The 19889-nt window shown below is 43.4% G+C and overlaps 1 protein-coding gene across 1 annotated transcript in view; it reads right to left on the bottom strand.

The window, feature by feature from the left end:
* Window positions 1-19889, bottom strand: part of BCAR3 (BCAR3 adaptor protein, NSP family member) — a 173330-nt gene that overhangs the window by 109871 nt on the left and 43570 nt on the right. Inside the window, exons 2-4 of the mRNA XM_050960942.1 lie at window positions 13090-13262; window positions 11270-11396; window positions 6663-6777 (exon numbers count right to left, since the gene is read on the bottom strand). Coding sequence (XP_050816899.1) covers window positions 6663-6777; window positions 11270-11359 — 205 coding nt within the window. The 5' untranslated portion in view covers window positions 11360-11396; window positions 13090-13262. The remainder of the gene's footprint in view (window positions 1-6662; window positions 6778-11269; window positions 11397-13089; window positions 13263-19889) is intronic.

Raw genomic sequence — 19889 nt, 5'->3', positions numbered from 1 at the left:
ACAAAGACCACACAGGTGTTGAGTCATCCCTAACTGTTATGCTAAAGGAAGTGTTCAAAGCAGCCTCCGTCTGTTGGCAAATGTACCAGAATACTTTGGCTCCAGTCTGGAATCTGCAAAGCAGATAGTGAATACTACTGAACTGAGAAGTCTGGCTATGATTCCAAGGATTTTAAGGAAAGCAGAAGAGACACAGTGGGCAAAAGCTGATCGTTTGAGAGTGACTTGTGTTCAACAGCAGGATCAAGTAGGCTCTTTTGTTAATCACTTTGGCTCTCTGATAACTCTTTGCTAAAGACTAAGGTACCTCTTTATATATGGTTATTTACTAGCCTAGTTGAGGATGGATTTTTAAAAAAATAGCTGCACTATATCTGCATTGCTTGTCTCACTACAGTATAGTCTATATACAGTGTGGAAGATTATAGTGCTGGAACATGTGACTGCTAGAGACTGTTTTCTAGGGGATGAAGCCCTTTTGTGCTTGCAGGTACCTAGAGTTAACACATGAGAGGCAAGTACTTTATTGCTCTCCCATTACCCTTCTTAATAGCACAAATCTTAGGCCTGCTCTGCCTTGCACCATGAATGAAGGAGCAGAAGATCAGAAAGAAAAAACAGTGCACTTAACTTGACATCACTGCAAAAGGAAAAGAAATTCAACAGTAGCACAAAGTTACTTATAAATAAATTTATAAGTAAAAACAGCTTTCCAAACCTGAAACAGGAAGATAGGGCATGTTAATTGCACATCAGCTTGTTGATCTCCTTTTATATTGAATGGCAATAAACTAGATGATGCTTATATTTGTTTAAATATAGCAACATTGGCCTTTGTTTTTTAAACCACACAGACTAGGCTAATGGATCCATAAAAGATCTAAACGTAGATCCCATTAAAACGGCAAACTCTTTCTCTCCATCTCTCATTCTCTCTAGGAAAATGTATATAAACAAACTAAAAATATCAAGACATATTACATAGCCAGTCTCTCAAAGATAAAGATTTAAATATTCCCTTTTTGGGCAGGAAAATATTTTGATAAAATTATATTTTATTTCTACAAAATTCCTCAGATATAAATGAAGTAGGTTTAAGCCACAAATTCTTGTTAATCAGAATTCAGCTAAATTGGAACTGCACTGAAAAATGAAGTGTTAACTTTTTGGAATTCTGCAAAAGAAATTCTCTTTCTACTTTTTGATACTGGTCACTTTATTTTCTATTCTTATGGCTACTGTCCAATTTCATCTATATACAAACAGCACAATGTTTAAGTTCATGACAATCAAGGTACCAATGAATTCTTAAGTTAATAGCTTTTAATGCTAGTAAAACCTAAAAGTTATCTCAAACCAGAAATTTACATTTAATATTTACATTCCCCTTTCTATAGTGACATTCCCATCACACTTCAGGACATGTTTACAATACAGTAGACCTCCCCAACACAACTGAAGCACGGTTTGGTCTCAAGGCTGACCCACAACATTTTGGCACCTGAGGTGGGGAGCTCAAATGACACCTCCATACCCCCTCGCTTGGGCCAAAACTTTGAAAGGTGTCAATTCTGCCTTCTTCCTGTTCTACTCCTCTCATGGTACTGCTCTGCTACCTACCCCAGTAAAGGAAAACTAACAACTTAAAATGCTTTGTTAAAAATTTTTAAGTAACACTTAACTTTCAAATGCCTGAATAGCAAGTGTAACTTTTCTTGTCTGCACAGTAAACACTGGCATTTTCATCTGTTTGAATAATCAAAGTGGTGTTTTCCGTGCCTTTTTGGTTGCAAAGATTTGAACTGCTTCCTGAAGGTCCACAGTCTGGGTCAGCTCATCCTCTATTGAGATTAGAGTGACCAGATGTCCCGATTTTATCGGGACTGTCCCGATATTTGCTTGTTTGTCATGTGTCCCAACCGATGCTCAGTCAGGACACTGGACAAACAATTTTTCCCTTCGCTCCGGCGCACAGGCAGAGCCCGGAGGGGCTCTCGCCCCATCCCTGCTCTGACTCTGTCCCCTCCTTCCCCCATTGGATCCCTCCCCAAATCCCCGCCACCTGCCCTGCCCCCTCACTGCCCCATTGGATCCTGAGCTGGGCCTGGGGAGGAGACGCCCCTGTGCAGCAGCCTGGGCACATGGGCCATGGCTGGCCAGGGCTGGGAGCACTGCAGTGCAGCGTGGAGGTTGCTCCAGCCTTGCAGCCCACAGGGCAGCGCGGTGGGTCTGGGGGCAGCGTGGAGCGTGCAGGGCCCAGGTGGGCAGCACAGCCCGGGGGCGTGGGCAACCCGCCGGAGACACGCAGCAGAGAGGGGCTGCAGGGCTGAGACTTGTCCTAGGTGGCGTACCCCAGCTGGCTCCTCGCCCGTCTGCCGGCCAGGATCCCCCAAACCGATAAACTTCCCTGCCACTGCCGGGCAGCCTCGCGCCTCTCCTGCTCGGGCTGCACTCCAGGAGGAATTAATCTGCATGGGTGTAGGAACTGACTATCAGGGCTGTCTACACTACTCTGTTAGGTTGACATAAGGCAGCGTATGTTGACCTAATTATGTCAGTGTCTACACTACAGCCTTCCTCCTGCTGATGTAAGTGCCGTACTACATTGACATAACAACTCCACCTCCGTGAGAGGTGTAAGGCTTATGTTGGTATAGTTAGGGCAACACAGTAACTATGTAGACACTGCCTCCCTTACATTCGCTGTTGCCTGTCTTGTCAATTTCACTGGTACCCATTCCCCTAGAGAACTGGGTGGCTGGACCCCACTCCCAGCTGGGAACTATGGGCAAGAAGCCCTGGCAGCTTCCCCCCACTGGGAACTGGGGCGAGAAGCCCTCGTAGTTTTACACGCACACATAAACCCTCTTTCTCTCTCTCTTTCTCTCTCTCTCCCCCCCCCCCCCCCGCCCAGCTGGGAGCCACCCTTGAAAAGCCCTGGCAGTACTCATGTCCCCACTCCCAGCTCGGAAGGGGGCAATTGTGTTAGTTTCACAACTTGGTGAGTCATGAAATTGACAAGGCTGCACGGTTTCTGGCAGGGAGTGGGCGGGGGTGGGGGTGGGGGATGGGCTGACAAGCCGGAATGGGATGTGGGGAAGCACCAGATGGCTTCCCTTGCTCCTGATGGTGAACAGGGAAGGGAGGGTAGGGGCAGCCCGCTGAAACCCCAAGAGCCTTTGGAGCAGTCGGGCTCCTGGCAGGGAGCTGCTAGTGGAGCTGAGAGACCAGGCTCTTAGGTCAGTGGAAGTGCTCCTTGTTGAGATGCACACCACCAACCCAAGGAAGGTAGTGTGGACATGCACCACCGCAGTGATTACTGCAGGGGCTATAAGTCAACCTCAAATAGGTCAACCTACATTTCTAGAGTAGACATACCCTATGTTGGCTCCAGGCCCAATATGGACTCTCCAAGGTGAGGGTTGCCCTGGCATGGGGGAGATTTCATTGGTTTTTGGCTTCTTTGCACTACCTAAACAGCAAAAAAAAAAAGAGCCAGACTGCAGCAGAGAATATGGCCACATGTAGACAGAACCAAAGAGCATATTGAAAGGATCTTAGTTACTGATTCAAAATATATGATGCCTCATTCTAATTTCATCTAGGTTGGATTAAATACTCATAGGAAACAAGTTTCGAAGTAGCCTCCGTGTTAGTCTGTATCAGCAAAAAGAATAGGAGTACTTGTGGCACCTTAGAGACTAACAAATGTATTTGAGCATAAGCTTTCGTGGGCTAAAACCCACTTCATTGGATGCATAGAATGGAACACACAGACAGAAGATATTTATACATACAGAGAACATGAAAAGGTGGAAGTACCCATACCAACTATAAAAGGCTAATTAATTAAGAGAAGCTATTATCAGCAGGGGAGAAACAGAAGTCAAATACTTCTGGGAGGTAGAATCAGGAAGCACACAAATGGCAGACATGCTTTTGTATTTAACAACAGAGTTTGCAGAGGTGTGGAAAAATCCTCCACCTGTCTATTTAACCAGACTTTTTTAGAGATGAAAAAATCACCATTAAGACATACCTGTGTATCTTCAATAACACCTAACATCTTCTGAGAGTGTTTGCAAGTTAAAATAACTTCTGCCTTGTACTCCACAGAAAACTCCTGAACAACAAGTTTAGCGCTAATCTGGGTTGTTTTAAAAATTCAAATTAAGACAGAGTGAAAAAGTATCTTTTACTAATGCAGTGGTATAATTTTTGCTGAGAAATGCACATTTATTTAAGAGTGGAAAGTAAAGAAAACACTAATGCTTCAGTGTCTGACTTCAGCACAGTTCAGTGCTGAAAAACAAGTGTTTTCAGTGTAAATGATTAGGTACTCTTGCTCCTAGACACAGCACTTTGTCAAAGACAGACACAAAACAAAAACACTTCATAATAGGCTGGAGACTAGATAACAGCCATTAGTCCCTATTGTGAAAACAAAACAGTCTGCAGTCACGTTTAACTGACAGAACTGATCTGTTTTACAGTGTTCTCAGAGGTTTTTTTAACATAATGGACCATCTCTGGGATAAGTCTATTGGAGACAACACAGTAACTCATGGGATGAAATTTGGCACCGCTCTGAAATGAATAAATATTTTAGTTACACACAATTGTTCATTAGCTAAAAAGAGAAACTGAGGGGGAAAATAGCACCCAAAATTCTTTATTTTCCAGAACAATGAACTACTGACATTTTAGTTAGAACTCAGCTCAGGAAACTCCAGCACTTCATTCCCAAACCAGCCAAGTGATACAGCTTTCAGGGTAATGGAATGATATGTCTAGATGACATAAAATATATGCTGTAATTCAGGAATAAAATTCTTGGTTCAAATTCATCTCTGCTGTGATTCTATTGAAGCCATTGGAGTTACACTGCAGATGAATTTAGCCCTACACATTTGAAGCTATACAGTCTCAACAGGAATATTATTGCTGTGAAGTCAGAAAAACAACACTGTGTAGAAAGACTATTTGCAAACTGTTATGTCATTAAAGGCTTCATTGCCTGAGTCTTTATTTTTCATATTTTCCTTATCTCCAAGGACTCTGCTAACAGTAAATGTTTTATTTTTTAAAGTTCTTATCCACATTCTTCAGAAACGTTTTTGTGTTTGTTGATCCTTCATTGGCACTGAAGTTACAGATACAAACATTTTCATTTGTTTGGTACGATTCTTGTGAGATAAGCCTCCTTTCCCTGTTTTATCCGCTCACCTATGAGTTTGCAATTAAGGAACAGTGATGGTTATTTTATTGGATTTTTGGCAGATCTGTTGAGTTGGTTGAACTGATATAAAATGTCTATAAACCAATTCAGTGGGTGACTGAAAATCTTAGCAGCACCTTTGATTATACATTTATTTTCTAGTGTGAATAACCACCCATTCACCACTACAGTATCTAAGGAAGGCAACAAGATTCCAGTCTTCACAAGTAAATGAAAATGGGTTTCACTCAAAACATCTCCTAGTCTCATTGCAATAATCAAGTTTTGTAGTTTCCTGTTATATTCACAATATAGATTACAAGAATGAGATACTGAGTTTACATTTTAATGACTCGTATACTCTGATTTATGGAAGTTAAACTACCCTACTTGACCTCTTCAGAATTATGTAAGTTTTTCTATAATTGATTTTTAAAAAATCAGAAAAAATTACATGGTTGCATGAGCATACAATTGTTTTTCCAACCCTGACACAAAGAATATCAGTTCCAAACACAGAAGATTAGCGTACGTCAACACAGAATATTTATGAATAGTATCACTACACATGGTTCTAGTCCCAACCATGTCTTCTCATCTCATCTGAAATGAATGAAAGGCAGGAACATTGTCAGAGTAAAATGTTGGCTTCTGTGCAGTCTGTGCCAGCCTTTGCCCAGGATACTTTATAATTATTGGGCAGACTATATCATAACTAGACCTTGTTATCTAGAGTAATATTTCTTGAAAGATCCTCTTCAATGTATCAAGACTAAATAGTATCATTGTACTGAGTTCTCACTCAGAGGAGAACATTTTGAAGAGTTGCCATACTCGAACAGCTGTAATGAGCCCCTCTGAGCAGAACTTTGGTGCTTAACTGGGAAAGGGACTTGTTTCATAATAAAAAAAAAAAAGAAGGTATTTTAATTAAATCCTAACAGTTCAGAACAGGGACCCATATAGAAAAGGAGGGAGGAAAGTGCCTCTGTTATCCATTTTCCCTTTAGACCAAACACTCCCTGCTCACTTCCTCTTTTCTCATAAGCATGAAGTAATTTAAGCAGAACACGGCTGCATCTTGGCTTTTTGGTTACAGTCTTTCCAAATGAGGAAAAGGGATTCATCAGCCTTTTGGCAATCATACTATCTGCTAAAATGATGATTTGTTCTTATGATCAAGACTGAGTGCTAGAAAGTGACACTTATATGGAGACCTCTATTGACAAACACCAAAATGAGAATGGGTTAATGATCCCTATCTTTTCTCCCAAGTATCCCACAAGTAACTAAACCATCAGCCATTCTTGTTACAGTCTGAATACTGTAATCTTGTGGGCCTCATCACAAAGTTGTATGCTAGGCTGGATCAACACTCCATGATTGGAAAGTAACGTTAATCCGTTTTCCAAACCTCTAGGAAACAACATGGCAGACTTCTTACCTCTTTTTCTTTCTGCCTCCTGAAGCAGCAGGATATTGGAAAGGATGTGCGTTCGGTGGATTTGGTTCTCAATTCCCATTTTCCTAAGATCAACTTCTGTAAAATGTAGTAAGTCCTGTAGCAAATCCCAGAGAAAGAGAACGTGCTGTAGAGAGATATTACTCCATAGTAAATTAAATTCTCCTTGAGCCACTTTGATGCCTTCTGTTACTGTGGGTTAAATAACAGCAGGTTTAGGAAAATATTTATACATTATGTGAAGTCCCTTTTCAATGATAAATCCTGTCACTGAAGAAGGAAGGATTTCACACTGTCATTAAAACTAGTTAACCAGTCTTAAAGACATTTGGCTAATTATATGATTATAACAACATATGATGTAGCAGCACTTGGGTCAATGTAACTTCACGCAGATTAAAAAATGTTTTTCTTAAAAAAGCCAGAGTTGCGATGAACAAAATGTGCACTTTTCTCAACACACACGGAATGGTGAAGATTTTTCACATTTAATTTGGGATCCATGCTGATGGATATTTTTAACAATAAAAAAGGATTTCTTTTCATTTATTACATTTTCAGAAATGGAAAATATCACAAGCTAAGACTCTTAGAAGAAAAAAAAGTTAACATACTATTTTCACTTACATTAATGAAGGGAGATACAGTTCAAACTTGATTGGGGGGACATGAAAAATTATGGACTGTAAAGATTTTGGATAATGAAGAGACTACTTAATGTAATTAACAGTCACCAGGGGACATGACCCCATTTTGAATGACATGAGTTCTGAATAACTGAGGTTGAACAGTTATCTTCTCCCATCTCCCCAGTCTCTGCAAAATCAGAATTAATTTATCAAAATAGGCTGCTGCATAACTCAGAGAATTATTTATGAAGGTTTAGAATGCTTCAGTTTTACATAAACGTCTTTAAAAGAAGGGGGGTGGAAAATCAGCATTGTAGTTTGGAGGAAAGCCTTTAGATCACATATGTTTCCTTTCCCCTTTGTTATTTTGTCTTTTGTCTGTGGAGCATAACAAGGTAATTCTTTGGAATTTGCTCCACTTTAGTGTTGGCAGGTGGGGCTCATAACATTCCAATCTATTGTGGTATATTTTATGAAGTTGGGCATCTCAACTCTTGGATCATAAAAGACAGATTGCATCGTTACAGTTACTTTAAATGCACCGCCAAGACCACCGGCAAAGAATTTATTTTTTAAGTAGAGCCACAAATTAGCAAATCTTTATTCTTTTAAATAAAATCATAGTACCTGAGAGACACTACTGGATTTAGAGCACCCATTTTTATTCTCTGAACCCCCATTTCAGATGCCAGTAACGAAACAGTTCCATAAAGCTGTAGAAGGAAGACTGCACTATTTTTCATTTGAAAGTGTGAAATCAAATGTGAGCATTTCCCAGATGTTGATGCATTAAATGATGTCAGTAGAAGGGGCAGGACTTTCTGATCATGAAACTATTATGCTTATCTCCCCTCCCCCTCACCACACACACACTTACCAAAAGGAGAAGATACTAAAGGTGAAGTCACAGAGAAGTGGGAAAGGTTTTAAAACTAGTGCTAACACTGGCATAGGATCCCTCTCCTCCTTCCCCCCAAAATATCAAAACCAAAAAACTCAGTCTGGTCTTCTGCCTGTCCAGCCTTTGCCAAACATAAAAGAACGGCAACACAAAGGCAACTGGTGTTTACAGCTCTGGTTCTAGACAACATACACTGGTGGTAATATAGTGGGGGCTTTTACTGGCAGATTTCTGAAGTAGTGTTAGAGAAATTTTTATGACAGCAAAAAAATGATACACAGATGCCATGATTGTAGAAGGGAGAATAATCTCCTATTTCCAAGTTTTCCTGCTTTATTCGAGACTCCCACACAACACTTTATGTTCCTCTCTAAGAACCAGTTAAAGTACAGGATTGGGAATCAGGAAACCTATGATCTACCCCCAGCTCTGCCACTTGACCAATTCTGTAGCTATGGAGACTTCTCCTCTCTCTGCCTCAGTTTTCTCATTTGTAAAATGAGAATGATGATACCCTCTGCTGTAAAGACAAAAAGCCCCATGTAAATAGTAAGTATTATTATTAAAAATACTAACTCTAGATAGTAGATAACATAGGTAATAATTAAGCCATGTGACAACTTAACCCCCAGTTCAGCAAGGTAAGTAAGCACATGTCTAGGTAAGCATATGAGTAGTCCCATTGACTTTGATGGGACATAAGTCAGGCACTCTGAATCAGTCTATAGTATTTAGCTCAGAAACTGGGGAAAGAGCATAAAGATGGCCATGAAGTGGAACCTCCAGAAACTGTAAAACAGTAAGTGGAAAAGTGACTGGAGATTCTAACTTAGAAAAATCCATTGTATTCAGAGTGACGCACTAAACCTATTATTAAGTTTTGAGCAGTAGCTGATTTCTCTCCCAGATAAGTTTTCAGACCTATTAAAACGAAAAGAGTAATTTTGCTGTATGTTTCTTTCAGTTTGTTGTTTGTCAACTCAGCCCTTCCAGGGTTCTATATTGGGATCTTTTGTGTTACAAAGATAGCATGAATCACATAGCAACATGTTTCAACTTACTACTGCATTTTACTGACTGACTGTTTGGGGACCTAGGTTAGCATAGAAAATGAGTCTTTTTATTAGCTTTCACAGACTCTAAATTATCTTTGAAATCCTATTATCTTTATCATGCTTGGATTACCAGATTACCCCAACATCTAAGTACACTGGTGGACAGGAGCACAGCTGTGACATGAAAACCCTTTTTAATTAAAACCCTATTGTCTGTCTCTGTATAAAATTTGATTGGGGGGAAATGACTGGTGAATAACTGTAATTCATTTACAAATGAATCCCGGAATGTCTTCAGTTGATGAAAATACTTTTAACAATAATATTTATTCTATTTATTTTTTAACTTTGTGAGATATAATTGAAATATTTAGTGATAACAATAACAGTTCAAAACAATGTACAACTGTTGATAAACATGTACGCTGAGTGCAGTGCAGAATACTAGAGGTAAAGGATATTATTTTTTTCTGGGAGGTGGGGGAAAGAAGTTACTCATACATGCCAACAATGCAGACAGAAAACACAGGATGGTAGACAGCAGGGTGATTCCGGTTCTGACTTTCATACATAGGTTTATAGAGGTAGGACTTTCTCAGAATTCTTGCAGAACTTCTAGAGATATTGCTGAGAGCCCCAAGATGATTGATATGAGGGGCCAGGTTCCTTCTGGTATTGCTAATTCAGCACAGTGAGGAAGAGACACAGCAGAGGTTACCTGTAATTTCAAAAGGCTACCTCCTTCCACTCACTATGTGAGTGGAAAGATGTCATAGAAATTTTTTTCTGTACATGCAGCAGGGCAGGATCCCTTTCTAGGACTCAAGAGTACTGGGAGAGGGGGCCTGTAAATTTGCCATCCTGCATACCATGACCCCAAGAGGAAATGGTCTGCCAGAAAGATGAGGTGGACGTCCAGTCCTCCAGCCAGCTAACATGTATGCTGTGGTCAACAGCACCTGCTAACCTGACATGCACCTGGCCCCTGTTTAGAGCAGCAGCAATGTGTGCCCAACAGAATCGTAGGTTGGCTAGCATGATTCCTGTAAAGAATGACGCATCTGTCAGTGCTTCTTTTTCTGGCTCAAATTTTTACAGTGAAGGGTTTGGACTGAAGTGTTTAAAATGGGGTTAATAGGTATATAATAGTAATAGTACTTTGCACTGCTACATAGCCCTCCATATTACATACAATTAATTAATCCTCACAACATCGCTATGTTGTAGGTGTTATACACATTTTACAGATGAATAACTAAGAGAAACTATGGTTACAACTACACTACTAGTGAGGGGTGTGATTCCCCTGTTCACACACACATACTTGCCCTAGCTCTCAACCGCCCCTGAAACTAGTGGGTACATATGCAACAAGGCTAAGCCATACCTCTGCTGCTGCTTCCCATGCTACACTGCTATTTCTACTTGCACTAGCTCACTAAGAGCTAGTGCGAGTATGTGTACACAAGCAGGGGAATCACACCCCAGACCTGTAGTGAAGATGTAGCCTAAACGACTAGTCCGAGGTGACACAGCGAGTCAGTGACAGAGTGGGGAACGGAATATAGGAGTCGTGGTTACCAGTCCTCTGCTCTATTCACTCTATACAATCCTGCTGTCGTTAAACAGAATCACATACAAGACTGGAATCAAGTGGGCTACTGCATGTCATCTCAAATTTTACTGTTCCTATTTGATATTTATCTACTTTCAAGTGGTAACAAATTGCTCTCATGATAGTTACCAAACTAATATTGATAAATGTGGTCAGGGTGAAAGTGGGCTGGTACAGTGTACTGGTAAAAAGCTGGTACTGGCCCGTACACAGCCCACGTTAAAGTGCTGCCACGGCTTTAACGTTGCTGCCCTTTCCCTGTTGGTAGGGCAAAAGGGGCAATGACGTTAAAGCACCGGTAACCTATCTAGTTTGAGACTAATTGTGTTGAGTGGATTGAGCCACTTGAGACTTCCACGGGAATTTTCCTGAAAAAGAGAGTTTCTTACCTCTACACCATTGTATTGTTTATCAAAGAGGATGCAGTATTCTGGGAGACCCAGCTCGGTTAACCAGTTAGAAATGGATAGATGCTTCATAATCTGTTACTCTCCTCACCTCACAATGCCTTTGACTCTGCAGAACAAAACAAACAAAAATCTTTAGCTAATGCTAATAATGCTCAGCATCAGTGGAATTCCAGCAGAGCACTTAAAATAGCCACTTTAATAGCAAATGAGCTCCTCTGATTAATATTATCACCATTAATGCCAAAGATATGAAGAATGATCTGGTCATTGTTTTATAGCTCCTGTTAATTATGTATTAAGGTTGGTTATGTAAAATTAAGATTGAAGGACAGATCCTCAGCTGGTGTAAATTAAAGTGAATGGAACTATGATAATTTATGCCATCTGAAGATCTGCCCACACGTCTATATGTAATTTGTTGTTTCATTTGTAACCTTGATGTTAATGGGTATGTCAAAGGCTCTGTGTTTCTTTTGGCCTTCTCAGAAGGTGAATGACACACAGGCCTACAATATAATCATATAATCAGCAAAAAATGCTCAGTCCTTGTATTTATAGAAGATATTCCTCAATACCTTTGTCCAGCAACCATGCCTTAGTTCCTCCTTCATGTTGAATAAATTGAGTCATAAAATGTATGAGAGGGAGACAAGAGTGAATGGGATTGTAACTTGTGTGCGAATGTGGAGGAAGTGAATGGGCCTGTGTGATTTGTAGGGGACAAAGAATGAATATGATCCTGTGGTGTGTGTGTTTGTCATAGATTCACAGACAACCTGGTCACTGAGTTACAGAGTATCCCATAACCAGGAGATAGAAGCTATTCATTTGGCTCCATCAGGATGCTGGCAGCTTTGAATTTGAGCCCTCTGTCAACGAGACCTCCCAGAGCACTTTTTTCACCAATTTCTGTTTTTCTGTTGCTAGGACTCTGTTTTGGTCTTCATCTACAAGATCTGAAAGCCCACTATTGGGCCCACCTCAATTAATTGATGGATTGGTGTATTGATTAATTTCTAAGGCCTGGTCTACACTATGTGTTTAAACCGAATTTAGCAGGGTTAAACCGATTTAACCCTGCACCCATCCACACAACGAGGCCCTTTATATTGATATAAAGGGCTCTTTAAACCGATTTCTGTACTCCTCCCCGACGAGAGGAGTAGCGCTGAAATCGATATTGCCATGTCGGATTAGGGTTAGTGTGGCCGCAAATCGACGGTATTGGCCTCCGGGCGGTATCCCACAGTGCACTGTTGTGACTGCTCTGGAAAGCAATCTGAACTCGGATGCACTGGCCAGGTAGACAGGAAAAGCCCCACGAACTTTTGAACTTCATTTCCTATTTGCCCAGCGTGGAGCTCTGATCAGCACAGGTGGCGATGCAGTCCCAAATCCAAAAAGAGCTCCAGCATGGACCATACGGGAGATACTGGATCTGATAGCTGTATGGGGAGACAAATCTGTTCTATCAGAGCTCCGTTACAGAAGACAAAATGACAAAGCATTTGAAAAAATCTCCAGGCTATGATAGACAGAGGCCATAGCACAGTGCTGTGTGACAAGCATAACGGAAAGCCAAAGAATCAAATGGACGCTCATGGAGGGAGGGAGAGAGGGGGTATTGAGGACACCAGCTATCCCACAGTCCCCACAGTCTCCGAAAAGCATTTGCATTCTTGGCTGAGATCCCAATGCCTGAAGGGTCAAAAACATTTTCCCGGGTGTTTCAGGGTATATGTCGTCAATTTACACCCTTCTCCCCAACCCAAAGAAGAGGGGAAAAAAAAGTTTCTCACCTTTTTTCAATGTCACCCTATGTGTACTGCATGGTGCTGGTAGACGGGGTGCTGCAGCGCTGAACACCAGCATCCCCTTCCTGGTAGCAGATGGTACAATATGACTGCTATCCATCGTCATCATCAGCCTGTGAGTGCTCCTGGCTGGCCTCGGTGAGGTCAACCGGGGGCGCCTGGGTAAAAATGGGAATGACTCCCGGTCATCCCTGGCAGATGGTACAGAACGGCTGGTAACTGTCTTCATCATAGCAACTGGAGGCTGAGCTCTATCAGCCCCCCCCCCCCCTTCATGTCTAAAGAAAAGATTCTGTACTGCCTGGACTATCATAGCAGCAGGAGGCTTCCTCCCCCTCATTTTATCTCACTAAAAAGTCAGTGTTTCTTATTCCTGCATTCTTTATTACTTCATCACACAAATGGGGGGACACTGCCATGGTAGCCCAGGAGGGCTGGGGGAGGAGGGAAGCAACGGGTGGGGTTGTTGCAGGGGCACCCCCTAGAATGGCATGCAGCTCATCATTTCTGCAGGATCTCTGGGGTTCTGACATGGAGCGGCTGTGCTCTCTGGTTCTCTAGTACACTTGCCCCATATTCTAGGCAGGACTGACTCTACTTTTAGACGAAACATAAAGAAGAGAATGACCTGGGGAGTCATTCCCATTTTTGTCCATGCGGCCCCGGCCGACCTCAGCAAGGCCAGCCAGGAGCACCCATGACAGCAGCAGATGGTACAGTATGACTGATAACCATCATCTCATCGCCAGTTTACAATGGCATGGCAGACGGTGCAATTGGGATGGTAACCGTCTCTGCTACCTTGCAAAGGCAAATGAATGCTGCTGTGTAGCACTGCAGTACCACGTCTGTCAGCAGCATCCAGTACACATACGGTGACAGTGACAAAAGGCAAAACGGGCTCCATGGTTTCCATGCTATGGTGTCTGCCAGAGCAATCCGGGGAAAAAGGGCGCCAAATGATTGTCTGCCGTTGCTTTCACGGCGGAAGGATTGAGTGACAACATTTACCCAGAACCACCCGTGACACTGTTTTTGCATTGGGATCTCAACCCAGAATTCCCATGGGCGGGGGAGACTGTGGGAACTATGGGATAGCTACGGGATAGCTACCCACAGTGCAACGCTCCAGAAATCGACGCTAGCCTCGGTACATGGGCTTACACCGCCGAATTAATGTGCTTAGTGTGGCCACGTGCACTCGGCTTTATACAATCTGTTTTACAAAACCAGTTTATGTAAAATCAGAATAATCCCGTAGTGTAGACATACCCTTAGACTACAGTGGCTGATAAGGGTTGGTCTCCTGAGCAGCAGCACCACCAGGAAGATTACCACCAATACTATTAGAATGAGAGACTTGAGGAGCACATAAAAAACAATTGTAATTTATCGCAAGTTCCTTCATTAACAAATCCACTAGGCAGATAAACAATCCCACAACAGCAGATAGAGAGTACAGAATGTTTAGCCCTATAACAGGAATTACTCATATTTCCTGCTTGGAAATCAGGGCCTGTCAGTCACTATCTTGCTCATCATCATCACCACCAATAGCTGTCATCTTGGAATCTCCCATGGCACACAGGCCAAGTTATACCTCTGATGAGTTACCCTGATGCCTATACGGGGTAGTGCCTATTCATGAAGCTTTCAATCACTTTTCCTTAACTATATTTCTACATCCAACCCAGTAACAGCTTACTGTATGGGCTGACAGGGCCTGTGCCCAGGGGCTCTGGCCCCACCCTGGCTGCTCCTTCTCCTACCACCCTGCCCCTCAGCCCTGCTCCTCTCTTCCCCTTGAGGCCTTGCTCCCAGCCAGGCTGGAAGACAGATGGACAGAGTGTGAGTGAGTATATTTCCCCCGCCCTCTCCCGTGTGAAGCCGGCCAGAGGCCTCAATCTCTTCACCCACTGCGCTGAGCCAGCCCAAGCCACTTGCCCAAGCCCCCTTCTTCCCTATGTAGGACTGGCTCGAGTCCCACTGCTCACCCTCCCCCCAGCCTCTTTTTGTCAAAACTGGGCATTTCTACTATCTGCTCTTGCCAACTGGTGGTCAGTTCGCAAGAGCAAATAGGACAAAATGCCCAGTTTTGACAAAAAAGTTGGGACGTCTGAGTCCAAAACAGGATGTATGGTTACCCTAGGCCAGGGGTCCCTGAATTTGTTTGGTTGTCCCCCCCAGTTACCTGGTCCACAGGAGCTGAGGCTAGAGCTGGGAATGGGAGTCGGGGTTGCGATGGCTTGATGTCAGGGACTGGGAGTGGGGCTGGAACCAGGAGTGGGGCCAGGAACAGAGCCATGGCTGGGGCTGGGGCTGGGGCTGGGGCTGGGGCTGGGGTCAGAGCAGGATTTTGTGGTGCTCCCTTCTCACCCCCCGTGGTGGTTGACCCAGGCCTCCCCATTTGTTCCTCTATGCTCCCCTAGGGGGCACTCTCCACAGTTTGGGGACCACTGTCCTAGGCTGGGTAAAAGCCACGCAGGGAGCCAGAGCAGCTGTGGGCAACCCATGACCCTCCACCTGCCATGGACAGGGGACCAGGGTGCCCAAGAGCAGCCCCTGGCCTGTGTTCCTGCCCCGCAGGGTGCACTGTCCAGGGCAGATGGAGGGTCCAGGCCTCCCCACAGTGGCCCAGGCTCCCTGGGCAGCTCTTACCACAGCTCCTACTTCCAGCCAGGCCAGTGGGCAGGGCCTTCTGGGAAGGGGAGGAGCAGGGGGCAGGGCCCATGGCAGGGGGATGTTGGGGGCCCCAAAGTTCTTTGTGCCCAGGGCCCCAATAAATCTTAATCCACCTCTGACCCCACTAAAGCAGGGTACCCCTTTTTTTACAGGCTAACTTGTTAGTTCCCCTTATATTCATTAATATTTATGTCACTCAGTCACCGTAACTAGTGATTAGCACACTGCTGACACCTTGTGTCTGAAAAAAGCCCCAGAATACTCTAATCAGCTTTAACTGGTACATTGCAATATATATTTCCTAAATATCAGAACATCTATTACTGTTACTGCCAACTTTCTGACTGGAAAAAACCAAACACGCTAGTCTGCCCCCACCCCATCTCTTCCCCAAGCCCTGCCTCATCCCTTCTCTGAGGCCCCGCCCTGTGCTCAGTCCATCCATCGCTCGCTCTTCCCCACCCTCACTCACTTTCACCGGGCTGGGGCAGGAGGTTGGAGTGCAGGAGTGGGGGGAAGGCTCTGGCTGGGGTTGCGGGCTCTGAGGTAGTGCCAGGGATAAGAGTTTGAGGTGCAGGAGGGGGCTTCAGGGCTAAAGGGTCTGGAGTGTGGGAAGGGGCTCCGGCCTGGGGCAGGGGCGTGAGAGAGTGAGAGGGCGTCAGCTGGGGGTGCGGGCTCTGGGGTGAGGCTGGGGATGAAGGGTTTGGGGTGCAGGAGGGGGCTCTGGGTTGGGGCCAAGGGGTTTGGAGTGTGAGAAGGGCCTCAGGACTGGGGCAGGGGTTTGGGCTGTGGGTGGGGTACAGACTCTGGGCGGTGCTTACCTCAGGTGGCACCCAGAAGCAGCCAGCAAGTCCCTCTGGCTCCTAGGCGCAGGGACGGCCAGGGGGCTCTATGTTCTGCCCCCGTCTGCAGGAGCTTCCCCTGCAGCTCCCATTGGCCGCAGTTCCCAGCCAATTGGAGCTGCAGTGCTGGTGCTCTGGGTGGCACCTGTGGGCAGGGGTAGGGGCAGCATGCGGAGCCCTCCTGGTTGCCCCTGCACCTAGGAACCAAGAGACATACCAGCTGTTTCTGGGAGCCGTGTGGAGCCGGTTGCTGTGGCCAACCAGACTTTTAGCCGCCAGCTGACCAGAGCCAACAGGGTCCCTTTTCAACCAGGTATTCCAGTCAAAAAACAGATGCCTGGTAACCCTAATTACTGTAACTGTTTCTTCTTGTAACATAGGGTCACTGATCAGTTAGCTGCTCATGTCAGCCTATCTTTAGGCTTGATGCCTTGTTTTGTTAAGTTAAATATTTTACAGGCCTCAGGTCAGAAGGCCGTGTGTTATAACATTAATTAATATTTATATTTCACTTCTATAGCACAAATATACCCGATATCTTTTATCTTTGGCTACAATGACTCACAAACTATGCCACTCCACTTTACCCATTCTGGATGATTGTGCTTGGCACTAGGAAAAGACCATACACTTCCTTCTTTGAAGGTGAAGTAAGAGCATACCTTCCCCCACCTGGCAAACATGGAGGCATTCCGTCTGCCTCAACTCTCAGCAGGTAGCCTCCACCTGTTATCACTAGTGTAGTGCAACTTGCTGTACCACGGCCTCAGACTGTACAAAGACAGTGGTTTTGAATCTTGGCAGAAGAGCCCTTGCTGGTAGTTTGTGGGTAGATGGCTAGTCACATAGTGCTGGCTCTCCTTGTTTCCAGCAGCTCCATTGCATTAAATAGATAGAAATAAATTAAATACTCTTCTAATATCACTGTTCCATGGAACAAACTGCTGTATTTGACAGAGTTATGGACTTGTGAATAGGAGGACACATACTCACAAGGCAATTTCTATTAGAAGGTGGAGCACACAATGAATACATTTGAAAACCTCCAATCTAAACCTATGACTTGAAGCCTGAAAGTTTCAGGACTTCTCCAAAATATATGAGCACTAAGACCAGAAGAAGGACATGTTAATGTTCAAACATGCCACAGTCTAAGTCTTAAACGTATGTGTTATCTTTTAAAATATTTTTCCTTTTTTGTCCACTGTGCAATAAAAATAATTTTGACCAGCTTTGCATAAAACCCAGTGGAATTATGATTTTTCAGCAAGAAAACACTTATTTTAACTTGTCTATCTACTCTAAATGCGTCACTTCAAATTCCCACAGGCTGATATATTATGGTCAGCAAAGAGCCCTAATTGCTTACTGTCAAACAAAGTGATCTGTTTAGTGTTGTAATAATTCTTGGAACATTGTAACAGTGCTGAGGTTATACATTTAACTGCAAAGCCAAAAACACTACCTTCTAAAGAAATGCATGACATAATGCAGGCATTGGGTGCCTTAAAATACAAATATGTCTTATTACCGGAAATGTTTAATAGGAATTTAGGCTAGAAAAATTGCCTTTATTATCCTGCAGAGGCTCTCAAAACAGACAGACATTTTGGAAGACACTAAAGGCTCGTCTACGCTGCAGCAATTGTTGATGCGGCAATCTTCTAGTGAAGACCCGCTAAATCTACCGCCGATCACTCTCCCGTTGACTCCTGTACTCCATCTGATCGAGAAGATTAAGGGGAGTTGACAGGAGAGCATCTCCCATTGACGTCACATAGCATGGACACCGTGGTAAGTAGAGCTATTCACATAACTCAAATTGCGTAGCTTAGATTGACTTTTCCCTTTAGTGTAGACAAGGCCTAAGAATTTACTCTTGATAGTCACTTTGGAATGGAGCCAAAAGGGCTATGTTTCAAGGCCATGAACATACCATTATATTGTGAAAGGTCCCCAACTTCGGGGGAGCCTTTGGACTTCAAGATGATCAATAGGAAAGATACACTGGTTTCTGGCGAAGAAGGGGAATGGTGAAGAGCAGACAGCTGGGATTATGAGACTGGTAAACAGAGCTACCCAGACAATGGAAATTGCCTTCCCACAAATTTTTTTACATGGAATGATGATAATCAATAGGACATGGTATTATCAGGGTATAAAATATATAGGAATGACAAACTAGGTTGTGTTGGTGGGCGAGTGGTGCTATATGTGAAAGAAAGCATAGTAAAAATCTTAAATGAATCAAACTATACCATAGAATCTCTATGGATAGAAAATTTATGCTTGAATAATAAAAATATAGAAGTAGGACTATACTACAGACCCACTGACCAGGATGGAGATGGGGATTGTGAAATGCTCAGGGAGATTAGAGAGGCTATAAAAATAGAAAACTCAATAATGGCATGTTTCAGCTATACCCATATTAACTGGGTACAGGTCACCTCAGGACAGGATGCAGAGAAAAGTTTCTAGACACCATAAATGACTGCTTTCTGGAGCAGCTAGTCCTGAAACCCACAAGGAGAAAGGCAATTCTCAATTTAGTCCTAACTGGAGCACAGGATCTGGTCCAAGAGGTGAGTATAGCTGAACAACTCGGTAATAGTGACCCTAATATAATAAATTTAACATCCTTATGAGAAGGAAAGCACCAAAGAAGCCTACCACAGTAGCATTTAACTTCAGAAAGGGGAACTAGACAAAAATGAGGAAGCTAGTTAAATGGAAATTAAAATGTACAGTTATAAAATGGAAATGCTTGCAAGCTGCATAGACACTTTTTAAAAACACCATAATAGAGGCTCAAATTAAATGTACACCCCAAATTAAAAAAACATAAGGGGACCAAAAAGTGCCACCATGGCTAAACAAGAAAGAAGTGGTGAGAGATAACAGGGTATACTTTAAAAATTGGAAGTTAAATCTCTACTGAGGAAAACAGAAAGGACCAGAAACTCTGGCAAGTCAAGTTTAAAAGTAAAATTAGGCAAGCTAAAAAAGAAAGAATTTGAAGAACAACCAGCCAAAGACTCAAAAAGTAACAGCAATTTTTTTTGCAAGTACATCAGAAGCAGGAAACCTGCCAAACAATCAGTACCTAAGAACATAAGAATGGCCATACTGGGTCAGACCAAAGGTCCATCGAGCTCAGTATCCTGTCTACCAACAGTGGCCAATGCCAGGTGCCCCAGAGGGAGTGAACCTAACAGGTAATGATCAAATGATCTCTCTCCTGCCATCCATCTCCACACT

The sequence above is a fragment of the Gopherus flavomarginatus genome, chromosome 7, assembly GCF_025201925.1.
Source record: "Gopherus flavomarginatus isolate rGopFla2 chromosome 7, rGopFla2.mat.asm, whole genome shotgun sequence".
Taxonomy (NCBI): Eukaryota; Metazoa; Chordata; order Testudines; family Testudinidae; genus Gopherus; species Gopherus flavomarginatus.
This window is presented reverse-complemented; position numbering and strand designations above follow the sequence as displayed.